At 34.5% G+C, this 16,902-nt stretch overlaps 1 protein-coding gene across 1 annotated transcript in view; it reads left to right on the forward strand.

Annotated features, from left to right (window-relative positions):
• Window positions 1-16,902, forward strand: part of ITGB3BP (integrin subunit beta 3 binding protein) — a 99,015-nt gene that overhangs the window by 15,449 nt on the left and 66,664 nt on the right. The window contains exon 2 of the mRNA XM_061186487.1: window positions 6,113-6,155. Coding sequence (XP_061042470.1) covers window positions 6,113-6,155 — 43 coding nt within the window. The remainder of the gene's footprint in view (window positions 1-6,112; window positions 6,156-16,902) is intronic.

A 16,902-nucleotide genomic window follows, 5' to 3' on the forward strand; every position in this document is an offset into this window, starting at 1 on the left:
CTCAAAGAAAAGATAGACATCAATGTTAGTTTATTATTGTTAATTTTTATGTTGTAAAATATTATACATACAAAAAGGTATATAAAATATCACCAATCTACCACATTTAATTCTGATAAACCCCTTTAATAGTTTAGCCCCTTTTAATAGAATCTTTTGAAAGACTTATTCATGTCCTTTATATATGTATGTGTGATGATACACATATGTATATGTTTCTCACAGAAGGTAATAGTAATGAATGTTTTATTAATGTTCATTTTTGAGAGTACCCATTTAAGAATGAAGTGATCTTATGGCATTTCTCATTTTATTCAAACCAAAGAACATCTCACTTCCATCCATATATCTTCTGGGTTCAGTATACCCAAATATATCCCTTTTATGTCTGTAAAAATTCTTTAGCTAATTCTTTATTAATCTTTTGATAAAGCAGCTTTTGACACCATAAACGTGTTGCCCAATAACTGGTTAAGGTTTTGGCTAGTTTTATCATGAAGAATAACAAGATTAATCATTTATTTAGTTGCTTTCACGTGGTGACCATATTTCTCCATGCGGTGGAGTGATAATCCCACTTACCCATGCTGTGATAGTGAATTATTATGTGACCTCTGTCAGTGTTGAACACAAAAACGCATAGGCTTGAATGAAAGGGAGAATGCAAAAGGATATAGGAGATTCTTCTCCCTTCTTTGCTCATTCCCATACATGGAATGGAAAATGTATCATTTTAGATTTCTCAATTTGTACCTAAAGAGTCACATGGGATGTGAATTTGGCCATTGCCTTTCATCAAAGGATTTCTAAGCATCTCATAAGCATATTCCATAATCCTCTAAACACTGGTTGTGTAGTTGTAGCTGGCAATATTATTATCTCCATTATAGAGAGAAGTAAATGGAAGCACTGATATACTAAGTGATATTTCTATCTTCCATTCAGAAATTTACCACTGGTTTACAAGCCAGTATTATTTATCACCTCTATGAAGCTTAGTGAGATTATGTGATTTGCCCAACCTTAGGGGAAAAATTTGGCATAACATCAAGGCTCCTGAGTCTTATATGCCTTACTAATTTTATCTCCTCCCCACACACATACACTCTTACCCTCAGCTCTATTGAAAATCATATTTAATCCAATGTTTTAAAAGTCCTGTAAGGGACGAGGGATTACTATTAGTCATGATTGTGGTTACTTATGTGGGAGAAAGGAGGGGTGAACAAGATGGGACAAATGGAAGGTTTTGGGGGATAGCTGGCAAACTTCTATTACTTGATCCTGGGTGATGGTTACAAGGGTGATTGCCTTATAATAATCCATTAAGCAATATATTTTTTAATGTAAAAAAAAATAAAAAGTCCTGTAAGGGAACCTCAAATCATGTTGCTTCATGAGTCTTTGAGGTGTCATTCCTGGTTCTTAATTAGGAATCAAATGATAGTTTGTTTTTTCTAGAATAGTTTTTTTTAATATTGTAATATTGTAACTGCTGTTAGTAATGTTACATACTAGAACTCATGCACTTGTTCTGTTCTGATGAGTTAGAGAATCCTATTCAGGATACTACCATGTGGTAAGCTAAATAAAATAGTGGAAGATGGTCTTAGAGAGTAATATGGCTAATTCTACATGGTTACTTTCTTTTCTTTTCCTGTTGATATAAAACTGCATATCTTTATCTTTCTTAAATTCTCACCAGCAATAATGCTGGTAGCAACCAGAATTTTGATCCCAGTGAACCTAAACCTAGTACACCTAAGTGTACTAGGGGTACTGTAGTATTCAAATTGTGGGCATTGGTGTAAATTTGGGTTAAGTTGAAAGTGAGAAGTAACCTGTAGAGCAGCGGTCCCCAACCTTTTTGGCACCAGGAACCGGTTTCATGGAAGACAGTTTTTCCACAGACCAGGGTGTGGGTGTGGTGGGGGGGATATGATGGTTCAGGCAGTAATGCGAGCGATGGGGAGCGGCAGATGAAGCTTCACTCACTCGCCCACCACTGCCCACTGTGCAGCCCAGTTCCTAACAGGCCACAGACTGGTACTGGTCCGCGGCCTGGGGGTTGGAGACTCCTGCCATAGAGACTATAAGGTTACCCATAAGAGGGAGGTAATTAGGATATAATAGGTAGGTGCCCATTTAACATTTATTTATTTATTTTCAATTGTGAAATATACATAGCATAAAATTTACCATTTTAACCATTTTAAAGTATACAGTTCTGTGGCACTTAAGCCCAGGTAACCCTTGAGTAAATTGGGGATGTACTCTAGTCATAGTCCACCTATAACTTTACAGTCAGCATTCTGTATCCCTGGTACCGCGTCCGCGGATTCAACCAACTGCAGATGGTGTAGTACTGTAGTGTGTATTTCTTGAAAAAAAAAAAACTCGAGAATAGGTGGACCCTTGCAGTTCAAATTCGTGTTGTTCAAGGATCAACTGTACATTCACATCGTTGTACAACTATCACCATCATCCAACTCCAAAGCTTTTTTCATCTTGCAAAACTGAAACTTCCTATCCATTGAACAGTAACTCCCTATTCACCCCTCCTCCTAGCCCCTGGCAACTACCTTTCTATTTTCTTTTTTTTTTCCTATAATATATATATACTTTTAATTTTTATTGGAGTATAGTTGCTTTACAATGTTGTGTTAGTTTATACTGTACAGCAAAGTGAATCAGCTATACGTATACATATATCCCCTCTTTTTTGGATTTCCTTCTCATTTAGGTCACCACAGAGCACTGAGTAGAGTTCCCTGTGCTATACAGTAGGTTCTCATTAGTTATCTATTTTATACATAGTATCCGTAGTGTATATATGTCAATCCCAATCTCCCAATTCATCCCACCCCCCCGCTTCCCCCTTCGTATCCATACATAAATGTCTGCTTTGTAAATAAGATCGTCTATACCAGTTTATTCAGATTCCACGTATACGCGTTAATATACGATATTTGTTTTTCCCTTTCTGACTTACTTCACTCTGTATGACAGTCCCTAGGTCCATCCATGTCTCTACAAATGACCCAGTTTCGTTCCTTTTTATGGCTGAGTAATATTCCACTGTATATATGTACCACATCTTCTTTATCCATTCCTTTGTTGATGGACATTTAGGTTGCTTCCATGTCCTGGCTATTGTAAATAGTACTGCAATGAACACTTGGGTGCATGACTGCTTTAAGCACCTCATTTGAGTGGAATTATATAGTATTTGTCCTTTTTTGCTTGGCTTATTTCACTTAGCATAATGTCTTCAAGGTTTATGCATGTTGTAGCATGTGGACTTTCTTTCCTTTGAAGGCTGAATAATATTCTCTTGTATATGTATATACCAAATTTATTACTTATTCCTCTGTCCACAGACACTTGCATTGCTTTCACCTTTTGGCTATTGTGAATACTGCTGTTATGAACATGGGTGTACAAATATCTGTTTGTGTCCCTACTTTCAGTTATTTTGGGTATATATTCATAAGTGGGATTACTGGATTATATGTTCATTCTAGGTTTAATTTTTTGAGGAACTGCCAAACTATTTCCATAGCAGCTGTACCATTTTACAGTCCCACCAGCACAAGAGTTCCAGTTTCTCTATCCTGGCCAACACTTATTTTCTGGTTTTTTTGATAGTAGCCATCCTGATGGTTGTAAAGTGGTATCTTGTGGTTCTGATTTGTGTGTGTGTGGTTCTGATTTGCATTTCCCTAATATTAGCGATGTTGAGCATCGTTTCTTGTGTTTACCAGCCATTTGTATATCTTCTTTGGAGAACTGTCAATTTGAGTTCTTTGCCTATTTGGGGGTGCCCATTTTTTTAAAACCAAGGTAGTAACCACAAGAGCTGCTTTTTACTTTACAGAACTACCAGAGATATATCACTTTTAATTGCTAACTAATACTGGTAGCAAATGAGTAAGAACTTTAGGAAAATATTTGTCCCACATACCTAATCAAGTTTTGCCTGTCCTTCCTTTGTGTGTTTCATCCATCTCTTCCTCTCTGTTTCTGTTAACATCATCCTAATCCACTTAGCATCATCTATGCTACAGTTGTTTGTGAGTTTTTTAAAAAGGGTAAAAGCATTTAGTAGGTGCTTAATTTAATAACTGATATCTTGACACTGTGCCCAGTTCTACCAGAATGGTAAGAATAGATGGTCATAAATTCCTCTAGTAGGTTTGTTCTTCTTTACCTCTTCTTTAGCTCCTCCCTCTCAATTCAACAAGGATTTATTATGAACAGGGTGTAAAATCTGAGTTTCTCTCCCTCAAACTGTGTGATAGGGGGCAAATCACACCAACTCTTCCCTATTGGATGACCTAAGTAATCTCTTAGGTTTCTCCTAGTCTTGTCTAGTAAATGCCTTTATGATTCTTGGAACTATTACCAGCTTTTGGATATTAGATGCCTGAATTATCTGAGAACCACATTACCCACAATAAATCATGTTTTTAGATTCTCACTAAACTGTTAGAGTGAGAGATAACAGTCTAACTCAGATCACTTTCTTATTTACTTTTACATATCTCCTTGGCCTTCTTAGATCAACCTAGGACCTAAACTGGAAACCTTTTAAATACAAACATTTAGTTTCTCTAAGAATTAGCCATCACTAATAAAGCAAGAATATTTTGAACGGTTAATATCGGGGGTGGGGGTTGTTTACTTCTAAAAAGTAGTATTGCATCTTAACAGCATTTAAAAACAAAGGCTGAAAAATGCTGTACTGTGTACTTTTAGTTTTTGATTTCTACTTTTGAAGTTTTATAAATACAAAAACATCTCACACACCTGAATAGGGTAATATATATTCCAAAGCTAAATATGAGTACTTTTTTGGATTAGCTGCCATTTTTGTTTGTTCATAACCTCTGTTCTCTTCTTGCTTCATTGAGAATTCACATTAAATTGATTTCAAGTGGATTCTAAAAGATATGACTAATTCTTTAAACCAATTTAGTTAATTTTAAGAAATAATGTTATGTGATAGGCTAATGTAGATATAATAGCAAAATTAAGTGAACTATTTTAGATAGATTAAATTTTTGTATTTAATATTTATTGCTGAGTAATTTTTATAAATTGTCCATCTCTTCTATTCCTGCTTCTGTCACTTGTTTGAAAGTCAGTAGTCAGTTATTTATGAATAGTCATTTTCTAGGATCTATAAATTTTGTTTTGTTTTCTGTAGTACAACCTTTATAATAAAATTTGTTTGCTTTATGCTCAAATTCTCTAATATTTTAAATAACTTAATTTCTTTTTCTCAGAGATCGAGAAAGTACTTTTAACGTCGCATTTGTCACTGGGAAAACTAGTTTTAATTTATATTTACCTTTTTCTCCTTTGAGCATTTAGTCTGTGTTCAATAAAATGTTGATGACTGCTCTTTAGAAGACAGCTGTACGAAATAAAGTATTATAAATATTCAGCTTTCCTTTCTAAGCATTGTCACCAACAGCTGGGCATCCAGTTTAGCAGAACAGGTTTTGCACAGAGAGAGCCTGGCATGTTCCTGAATCAGTTTAGTGAAGGAGACAAAAAATAGTTTCTTATGGATTGGGGACTTATAAAGACATAGAGCATCTGTTCCTCAGTTAAGTCATAGTCTGGTAGCACTGAATCATGTTTAAAGCTAGAATAATGTGCAAAACTTTTTCACCTTGCTCATACTTTTATTTTAATAGCTAGTGTATTATTTCTGCAAATAATATACTTTCAACATCTCCATTGAAGGTATGTAAATTATTTTCCTTTTATGTATAATTTTTGTTAGTGGTATTTTAAAACACACAAATATATTAATTTTTTACTAAGATTATTTTATAATATAACTTTAGTGTTTGAATTGTATAATGGTGCATATATATAAAACTACATATATAAAAATCCATTTAAATATTTAATTATGATTTCATCTTGATATATGCTATCAAAAAAACAGTTTCATCATTGTGAAAATTGCTTTCTTCATAGGTATTCTCCTTTAGTTGGTGAAAGTAACTTAGAATCTTTGTTTATATAGATTACTCTTAAATAGTTGGCTACTTAAAGCATATTAAATCTAAGATGTCTTTAACTATTTTGTTTGCAGTGTTAAAAGATCACTGAAATTGGATGATCTGTTAAAAGCAAATGTAAGTATTTACTTATGAGTTTGTAATTGCGTAATAAGATTGTGTTTTTAATTTTTTAACAGCTAATTTACCCTTATACTAAATGTAAAAAGTATCAAAAAAAACCCCACTGTGACATAATTGTTATTGGTACACCATTTTCTACATATAAAATTTGTAATCTAATATATGGAAATTCCTGGCCAGCTTGAGGTTTTTATTTAAAGGGCAAATTATTTGAAGCCTTAATGAAATAATTTAGTAGAAATTAATTCACTATTTGTAGAAAAAAATGCTCTGCCACTTAAATGCAGATAAATAAAGATGGAACAATGGCAGTGCTTTAATCTGCATTCTCTAATCTGCTGAATTGAAATAAAAGCATTAACAACATTTTTATGTCAAAATGGTAATTACCCCCTCAGCTACGCTGGCATGAATAAACAATTAAATACTAACACTGTAATAAATTTCACTGTGGTTGTCACAATAAGAATAAAATTGTACTGTTGCTATTACTTTTTGTAAATCTCATCATAGCACATTACCAATACCAGCATATCATGACATATGCTAGTTTATTATCTTTTCATTACCAATATTGGATCTAGATACAAACACTAATACTGGGATACTTATGGCCTTAGTAATCTTAAATGCAAGTAAATTGGTGAGAAAGTAAATTAAAACAAATAGCTAGTCAATAAATGGGCTCCTATGTGAGATCCCCTATGAGAATGCCATTTCAAGAAATGGGTTTTATATGGAATTTCTCTTCAGAAGACTCACTGGTATTTAACAATTTACCATTTTTAAAACTTCCTAGATGCTTTTTTAAAAAATTTAAATAAAGGTGGCAAAATACTGCATTGCCACTAAAAAAATCATTAACGGTGTAATTAGCAATTTAGAACACCATTATCCAACTTGTTCTGTACAGAATGCAGCTGTGACTGTAATTTTGCATCTGTTTCTTTGGTCAGAATGGTATTTTGGTAGATGAGTAGTCCAGCTTGAAATGAAATACTGTTCTTTCCTGCCCCAAAACTGTTCTTTGGGAGGTGGTAACATCATTTGAATGGAAGAGAATGGCCATTTAGGAATTCATCCTTTTCATAAAGTACAGTTGTCGTCATGGCAAGCTTTCTATCCATTTTTTCTCCAGATTAGGATGTGTCAAGGTAGCCAGTGACACAGCTAATATCCTGTATTAGAAAAATACATTGTTATGTTTGGCCCAATTCTGTACCTTTAAACCAGTTGACTTAGCTTGGTACCACATGGCCACCAACTGCTAAATGCAGGTTCCTAGCATCCTAGCCTGGGCCTTCAACATTTCTGTTTTCTAACCTATTTCTAATATTTATTATTATTTCTGATATTTTCAGCTTTTGTATCTTGCCTCATAATTTGTTTGCAGCTCTATCTTAGATCTGACAGCTTTTGCTCTGGTGCTAAGTCTAGGCTTCTCTCTTTAGCTACATTTATGCTTCTATCCATTCCAGTAACAGCTAAGCCCTGAAGCAGCCTGGTTCCCAAGAATCTGCCTACACATGCCAGTGATCCCATTGAGGCTGCCATAGTCCGTGCGAAGGAAAATCAGACATTTACCTATAATTCTAAGAGCACCTAATTGCTGTGAAGCTACAGAGGAACTAGTAGTAACTTTGTGGTCATTTTGCCTTACCCATATGATGCTGAAGGAAGAAGGCTCTGGTGTCCAAGGAAAGGAGATGGCTATTATATGCCAGTTGGTTGAAGTGGAGCCTGTTCATTCTAAACAACTGGTGTTTCCTCTCCCAGCAATAATTAGAACTACCAAATCCCAGTGCTCCCAGTGTGGCTACAGACCTTCATGGAGATTAATGCTCCATGATGTTAGGGCAAGTCTGCAAAAGTAATTTTCCTTATGATTCCCCTAATAGGGAAAACAGAGGTATGGATCATTCCGTGTTATCTTCCTTTAATATATATAGAGTATATACTACGAGTACCACTACTTGCTGAACCTCTCAAATTGTTGGGGGGTAATGAGTGATGAAGGTTTTGATTTATCATTACCTGCAATATTGGGGTTGCTGAAGTTATTGCCCTCCAAGCACTGTTTCTAGATGAATTTTCAGAAACAAAGTTGAATTATTTATTACAAACTGTTGCCAATGGCAGTCCAGATGAATTTATAGGGACAGCTGGCTACCTGGTCATATACCTAGCCAGCTTGACCTAATCTCTTTCAGGCAACTTCAGAGAAGGAATGGGAGAAGCAGATGCTGCAGATTGGGAAGGGAAGGAGCATACTTCCTACCAAGGCCAACTCAATAGGCATGCTGCTAGAAGGAATGCAGTGCAGGTTTGGGGGAGGTTTGCTGATTTGGACATACATACCCAGTCGAAATTATTCCCTTACCGTTAGTAGGATACTTCTAAGTCTGATTATTCCCATGGCCTAACCTTATCTTATCCCTCTGAGATAAGGCTTTTACTGACTCCTGAAATTAGAAAGAACTTGGGACTTCAGGGCATTAGGAAATATTATAGCTCACATTCTGTAGGCTTACTTATTGATTTGGCTCCTCTCCTCCTTTTTCTCCCCCTCCCTCCCTCTTCTTCCCTTCCTTCCTTACCTTTTTATTACGGAAATTTTCGAACATACATGAAATTAGAGACAATAATACAGTGAACTACCATGTAACCATCACCCAGCTTCAAAAATTATTAACATTTTGCTAATTTTGCTTCATGTATTTATATATATATGTACACATATATTAATGTATATATGTGTGTATGTATCTGTATATTTTTTCCTGGAATTTTACAAATCCCAGACATGTTATTTCATCAGAATATTCTTCAGTATACATTTCTAACAGATAATGACTTCCTTCATAACTATAGTGCCATTATCATACCTTACAAAATAAGAAGTAATTCCTTAATAATATCTTTTTAAAATTATTATTTATTTATTTGGTTGTGCCAGGTCTTAGCTGTGGCTCATGGGCTCCTTAGTTGCAGTGCATGGGCTCCTTAGTTGTGGCATGCAAACTCTTAGTTGCGACACGCGTGTGGGATCTAGTTCCCCGGCCAGGGATTGAACCCGGGCCCCCTACATTGGGAGCACGGAGTCTTTACCACTGCGCCACCAGGGAAGTCCCAATAATATCTTTCACCCAGTTTATATTCACATTTCTATAGTTGTTTCAAAATGTCCTTTTACAGTTGGCTTATTAAAATCAGGATCCAAACAAGGTTTACACATTGTAGTGGTTCTTATGAACCTTGAGTTTTTTTTCCCCCCAACTTCTTTTAAATCTTTTAAAATCTCACTCTTTTTCTTGTAATTTATTTTTTGGAAAAAACTGAAATATTTTTTCCATATTTCACATTCTAGATTTGGTTGATTGTTTTCTTGTGCTGTCCTTTAAGTGATTTCTCTAATCTTCATATTTCCTATAAAACTCGTAGTTAAAACTAGAGGCTTGATTAGATTCTGGTTCATATTTTGATAAGAATGCCTCATAGGTAGTCTGTATAGTTCCTGTCTCATCACCTCAGGAGGCACAAAATGGTCTTGGTTTCAGGTGTTACCAGCCTGATCCACCCATAATAAAATTCTCTGTCAATCTTTCTCCTAATGGTTTTTTTTTTAATTCATTGATGATTATTTTATAGATTCCTTATTTCACTACAGTTACCAAATATTGGTTCCTTTTTTTACCTTTTGATTTTGGAGAATTTTGATTATGGAGAATGCGCTGCCCATTACCCAGCTTCAGTAATTATCAACACAAGGCTAATCTTGTTTCATTTATAGTCCTACGCATACTTCAGTATCCCCCATACTAGATGATTTGAAGCAAATCTCAAACATCATCCATATCATCCTAAATACTTCAGTTATTATTTCTAAAAGATAGACTTTAAAAAAACTATAATAGTATTATCTTATCTCTCAAAATTAATTCCTTAATCATCAAATGAACATCTTTGTTCAAATTCTCCAATTATCTCATATACTTTTTGACAGTTCAGTTCTCTTTTTTTAATTTTAGCATTTTTTATTGAGATATAATTCATGTAATATAAAATTCATGATTTTAAAGTATACACCAGTGGTTTATTATATACTCATTACATTGTGCAGCCATCACAACTATCTGATTTTAGAACATTTCCATCACCCCAAAAAGAAATCCATTACCTATTAGCAGTTAGTATCAATTTCTTCCTCCCCACCCCTGCAGTCCCTGGCAACTACTAATTTATTTGCTGTCTCTATGGATTTGCCTATTCTGGACATATTATATAAATGGAATCATACAATATGTGACTGACTTCTTTCATTTAGCATAACATTTTCAGGGTTTATCCATGTTGTCACGTGTAACAGTACTTTATTCCTTTTTATGGCTGAATCATATTCTTTTGTATGGGTATATCACCTTTTATTTATCCATTCCTCAGCTGAAGGACATTTGGGTTGTCTCCACTTTTTGACTATTATGAATAATGTTGTATATAACATTCTTGTACAATGTTTTGTATGAACATGTTTTCAGTTTTCTTGATTACATACCTAGGGGTGGAATTGGTGGGTCATACGGTAATTCTGTCTAACTTTTTGCAAAATTGCCAAACTCTTTTCTACAGCAGCTGCACCATTTTACATTCACACTATCAGTGTACGAGGGTTCCATTTTCTCCACATCCTCATCAACACTTGTTATTTTCTGAATTTTTGATTCTAGCCACCCTACTGGGTGTGAAGTGCTATCTCATTGTGGTTTTAATTTGCATTTCCCCGATGATGTTGAACATCTTTCCATGTACTTACTGGCCATCTGTATATTTTCTTTGGAGAAATATCTATTCAAATCTTTTGCCCATTTTTTAATTGGGTTGTCTTTTTACTGTTGAATTGTAAGAATTCTTTATGAGTTCTGAATACTGTTACCTTGTCAGATATATGATTTGCACATACTTTCATCAATTCTGTGTGTTGTCTTTTCACTTTCTTGATAGTATACTTTGATACACAAAAGTTTTAAATTTTGATGAAGTCCAATTTATTTTTTCTTTGATTGCTTGTGCTTTTGGTGTCATATCTAAGAAACTGTTGTGCAGTCTATGGTAATGCAAACTTTCACTGTGTTTCTTTCTAAGAGTTTTATAGTTTTAGCACTTATGTTACATTTAAGACCTTATTGAGTTCATTTTTGTACATGGTATGAGGTTAAGGGCATGTGGATATTCATCTGTCCTAGCACTGTTTGTTGAAAAGCTATTATTTCCCCCATTGAATGGCCTTAGAACCCTTGTTGAAGATCAGTTGACTATAAATTCATGGATTTATTTCTGGACTCTCAAATCTGTTCCATTTGGTTGTAGATCTGAACTTATGCCACTACCATGCTGTGTTGATTACTATAAGTTTTCAAAATAAAAAGTTTTTAATTACTATAAATTTGAAATTAGGAAGTGTGAATCCTCCAACTTTGTTGTTCTTTTTCAAGATTGCTTCTGTTGTTCCATATGCCTTGCAATTCCCTGTGAATTTTAGGGTCACCTTGTCATTTCTGAAAAAGAAAAATTTGTACTTTTGATAGGAATTACACTGAATCTGCCATTTTAAAAATTAGTAATTCTTCTAAACCATGAACACAGGATCTATTTCTATTTATTTTGATTTTCTTTAATTTTTTTCAACAATGTTTTGTAGTTTTCAGTATACAAGTCTTATACTTTTGGGTTATATTTATTCCTCAGTGTTTTATTCTTTTTGGTGCTAATGTAAATGTTTTTATAATTTCACTTTAGATCAGTCATTGCTAGTGTATAGATACACAGCTAATTTTTGTATATTGATCATGTATTGTGTAACTTTGCTGAACTCGTGTATTAGCTCTAATACTTTCTTATAGATTATTTAGGATATTCTATATATCAGATCATGTCATTTTTCTTTCCCATCGGATGCCTTTTTTTCTCATTCTTGCTTATTGCCCTGGCTAGAACCTCCAGAACAATGTTGGGTAGAGTGGCAAGAACAGATATCATTGCCTTGTTCCTGATCTTAGGGGGAAAGCATCCAGTCTTTTACCATTAAATATGATGTTAGCTGTGAGTTTTTCCTAAATGCCCTCTGTCAGATTGAGACACTTCCCTTCCATTCCTAGTTTGATGATTATTTTTTATCATGAAAGAATTGCATTTTTGTCAAATGCTTTTTTGCATCTATTGAGATGATCATGTGGGTTTTTTTTCTTTATTCTATTAATATGATGTATTATATTGATTGGTTTTTTTTTTAATAAGGGAATATTTCTAAGGATGTTTATTGCAGCAGTATTTTCTTTTTTTTTTTTTTTTTTAATTTATGGCTGTGTTGGGTCTTCGTTTCTGTGCGAGGGCTTTCTCTAGTTGTGGCAAGCAGGGGCCACTCTTCATTGCGGTGCGCGGGCCTCTCGTTGCAGAGCACAGGCTCCAGATGCGCAGGCTCATTAATTGTGGCTCACGGGCCCAGTTGCTCCGCGGCATGTGGGATCCTCCCAGACCAGGGCTCGAACCCGTGTTCCCTGCATTGGCAGGCAGATTTTCAACCACTGCGCCACCAGGGAAGCCCCCTTGATTGGTCTTTGTATATTGAACCAACCTTGCTTTCACAATAAATCCCACTTGGTCGTAATATATAATTCTTATTTTTCTCTGGTTTCAGTTTGCAGGAATGTTGAGGATTTTTGCATCTGTATTCATAAGGGAGATTAGTCTGTAGTTTTCTTTTCTTGTAAGGTATTTGTCTGGTTCTAGTATCAGAGTAATGTGGTCTCATAGAATGCGTTAGGAAGTGTTCCCTGTTTTTTTGATAGAGTTTGAGAAGAATTGGTGTCAATTCTTCTTTAAATGTTGGTAGGATTCACCAGTGACGCTCTCCAGTCCCACGCTTTTCTTTTTCACAAGTTTTCTGAATTGATCTAATCTCTTTACTTGCTATTGATGCGTTCCAATTTTCCATTTCTTCATGATTCAGTCCTGGTAGGCTGTGTATTTTGGAGAATTTGTCCATTTCATCTAGATTATCTAATTTGTTGGCATACAATTGTTCATAGTATCCCCTTATAATACCTTTTATTTCTCCAAGGTCAGTTGTAATGTCCGCCCCCCATTCCTGATTTTAGTAATTTGATTCTCATTTCTTTCTTAGTCAGTGTAGATAAAGGTTTGTCAATTTTCTTTTCAAAGAACCAACTTTTAGATTCATTGATCTTCTCTATTTTCTTATTTTCCATTTCATTTGTTTTCTCTTTAATATTAGTGTTTATTATTTCTTTCCTTCTGCTTCCTTTGGTTTTAGTTTGCTCTTTTTCTTGTTTCTTAAGGTGGAAGGATAAGTTATTGATTTGAGAGCTTTCTTCTTTCTTAATGTAAGTGTTTAACTTTCTCTCTGAGTACTGCTTTCTCTTCATCCCGTAAGTTTTTACATGTGTTGTGTTTCATTTTCAGTCTCCTCAATGTATTTTCTAATTTCCCTTTTGATTGGTTATCTAGGAGTTTGTTAATTTCCATGTATTTTTGTATTTTCCAAAGGTCCTTCTTTCTTTAATTTCTGATTTTATTCCATTGTGATTAGAAAACATTCTTTACATGATCCAAATCTTTTTAAATTTACTGAGATTTGTTTTATGGCCTAACATATCTTCTATGCTGGCTAATGTTACATATGCACTTGAGAAGAATGTGTATTCTGCTTTCGTTGGGTGGAGGGTTCGATAGATGTCTGTTAGGTCTTATTGGTATATAGTGTTGTTCAAGTCTTCTGTTTCCTTGCTGATTTTCTGTCTATTTGGTCTATCCATTGTTGAAAGTGGGACACTGAAGTTGCCAACTATTATGGTTGAATTTTCTATTTCTTCCCTCAATTCTGCCAGTTTTTGCTCCTTGTATTTTGGGGCTCTCTTGTTAGATGTGTATGTGTGTGTGTATTTATAATTGTTATATCTTCTTTTTTTCAGTGTCAGTAAGTCTTTATTCATTGTGTTTTCTTGGAGAAAAGAAGAGGAAGGGGAAAGGATCAGCATATAGCAGAAGTATATAGCAAAAGTATAGCAGAAAGGAAAGGAAGTATCCATTAAAACCATAAACACACACTGGTGATAGATTCACCAAAGCCCAAGGGAGCTCAGTCTTCTGTAGTTCAGGAATGAGAGGAAGGTATCAGGGAAAGAACAAACAGGTTCATGCTATCCTTCCCTCCTTATAAATTCAACAATTAGCACAAAGCTTTGGTTTCTAGTAGTAAACATGGAGTTACATTTGTCCATCTCCTATTAAACATAAGTTTTGACTTAAGTTTTTTGCATCTGCATAAAAGTTCCCGAGTGACTTGGATATATACATTCATCTTCCCTCTCTTGGTTTCCCACCCCCTCTTTCTACATGAAAGCCCCCCATTGCTTCTCTCAATCCTGTAATAGGAGATTAAGTAGGTTTGGTCCATCCATATGCCAGTGTAAGTGTTTTGCATGAATCTTATCAAGGAATAGTCTTGACTCACAAGGTTTGGCACAAGGGATGACGTATTCCTAACTTCAGGTTTTTTTATACAAATCATTCAGGAGTTATGGAGACACTCAAGAATCTAATGAGTATGTCTGTGTAGCGTAGGAGTCAAGTTTTTAGGACAGAAGATCTGGTCTAAAATAGGAAATAGGGAAAGGAGAATTAAAAAAAGGATGATCTAAGGCTTTCCCTTTTTTTCAGCTTTATTGAGATATAATTGACCAAAATATAAGATATTTAAAGTGTACAGTGTGATGATTTGATGTATATATTGTGAATATATATACACATTGTGTGTGTGTGTGTGTATACACACACACACACACACATTGTGAAAGGATTCCTCCCATCAAATTAATTAATGCATCCATCACTTCAAATTTTTCTTTTTTTCTTTTTCTTTTTTGGTGAGAACGTTTAAGTTCTACCCTTTTAGCAAATTGCAGTTACTGTACGATACAGTGTTATCAGTTATAGTCACCATGTTATACATTAGATTCTCAGATGTATTCATCTTATAACTGAAAGTTTGTACCCTTTATCAACCTCTTTCTGTTTCCCCCATCCCCCAGCCACTAACAACCACTTTTTTACTCTCTGTTTCTGTGAGTTGGACTTTATTTTTTTCCCCTATTAAGTGATACCATGCAGTGTTTGTCTTTCTGTCTCTGTCTTATTTCACTCAGCATAATGTCCTCCAGGTTCATCCATGTTGTCACTAATAACAGGATTTCCCACTTTAAGAAGAGTGGCCCTAAGATGATATTCCAGATCCCTTTGGCTGGTACACAGTCCTCTGAAAGATACTTTGTCTTTTTTGCTTTCAATACAAAAAGAAATTTGTAAACAATTAAAAACCCAACAGAACATTTAGAAAGATCAATACATTATATTTACTAGTCTGAGTGACCTAACAATCACCAAATCAGCAACTGTCCAGCTTTATAAATCTAAGACAAATAAAATGTTTAAATGGAAAATTAGCACATGAAAAAATGTTCAGCATCATTAGTCATTGGAAATACAAATTAAAACCACAAAGGAATACCATTCCCACTCACTTGAATAGCTAAATAACAACAACAAAACAGAATGGCTTTAAAAATCAACACTGGAATGTCTAAAACAACCTAAAGGTTGGTGAGGATGTGCAGCATTTGGAACTTTCATTTATTGATGGTAATTTAAAATGATACAAACACTTTAGAGAACTATTTAGCCTTTATTTTATATATAGAAAATAAATCTATATCCATCCTATAGCCTGGCAATTCCATTCCTGGGCTTCCCAAATAAATAAAATCATATATCCACAAAAGACATATACAAAAATGTTCTTTAGCACCTTAATTCATAATAGCCCTAAACTGGAAATAACCCAAATGTCCTTTGACAGGAGAGTAGAAAAACAAATTCTGGTACATTTATACAAAGGAATAGTAAAATTAAAAGGAACACAATCTTACCACTCACACCAACATAGATGATCTCAAAAACACATTGAAAAGAAGAAGCCAAGCACAAGAGTTATGTATTTAATTTATATGAAGTTCAAGAATAGGCAAAAATAGCTATGGTTATAGGAATTAGAAAGTGGTTGCTTCTGGACTGCAGAGTGGGAATTGAGTGGAAATGGGTACAAGGGAATCTTCTGGGATGACAGAAATGTTCTTCATCTTGGGTGGTGGTGGCATCAGTGTATACAGTTATCAGAACTCAGCAAGCCAGACAACTTAAGATCTGTGCATTTTATTGTAAGTAAATCATACTTCAATAAACAAAAATATATTTGAGGTAGGATTCACTTTCTCTTCTGAAAAAATAGGAGGACATATGAAGGAATGATAATAGCCATGAAAATATATCTTTAAAAACTTTTTGAAGACTACAGTGCAAGAGAGTAACAAAATGGTCATGTCTTTAATATTAAAATTAATATTTTAATGTCTTAAAATTGTGGAACAGTAGTGGGCACAAATAGAAACACCAGTGTATCAACTTTTTAGCCAATGTTTTATTTTTCCTGTTAAAATGTTTTTATCAAAGTAAAATTTATAGATTGTGAAATTCACAGATCTTGAGTGTACAGTTCAATGAGTTTTAACAAATGTGTATCCCTGGGTATCAAACACCCAGTCAAGAAATAGAACATTGTCATCAGCACAGATCTAATATATTGGTTATATCCTTTCCCTGCTGTCCCTGTAAG

Source organism: Eubalaena glacialis, chromosome 3 (assembly GCF_028564815.1).
Source record: "Eubalaena glacialis isolate mEubGla1 chromosome 3, mEubGla1.1.hap2.+ XY, whole genome shotgun sequence".
Lineage (NCBI taxonomy): Eukaryota > Metazoa > Chordata > Mammalia > Artiodactyla > Balaenidae > Eubalaena > Eubalaena glacialis.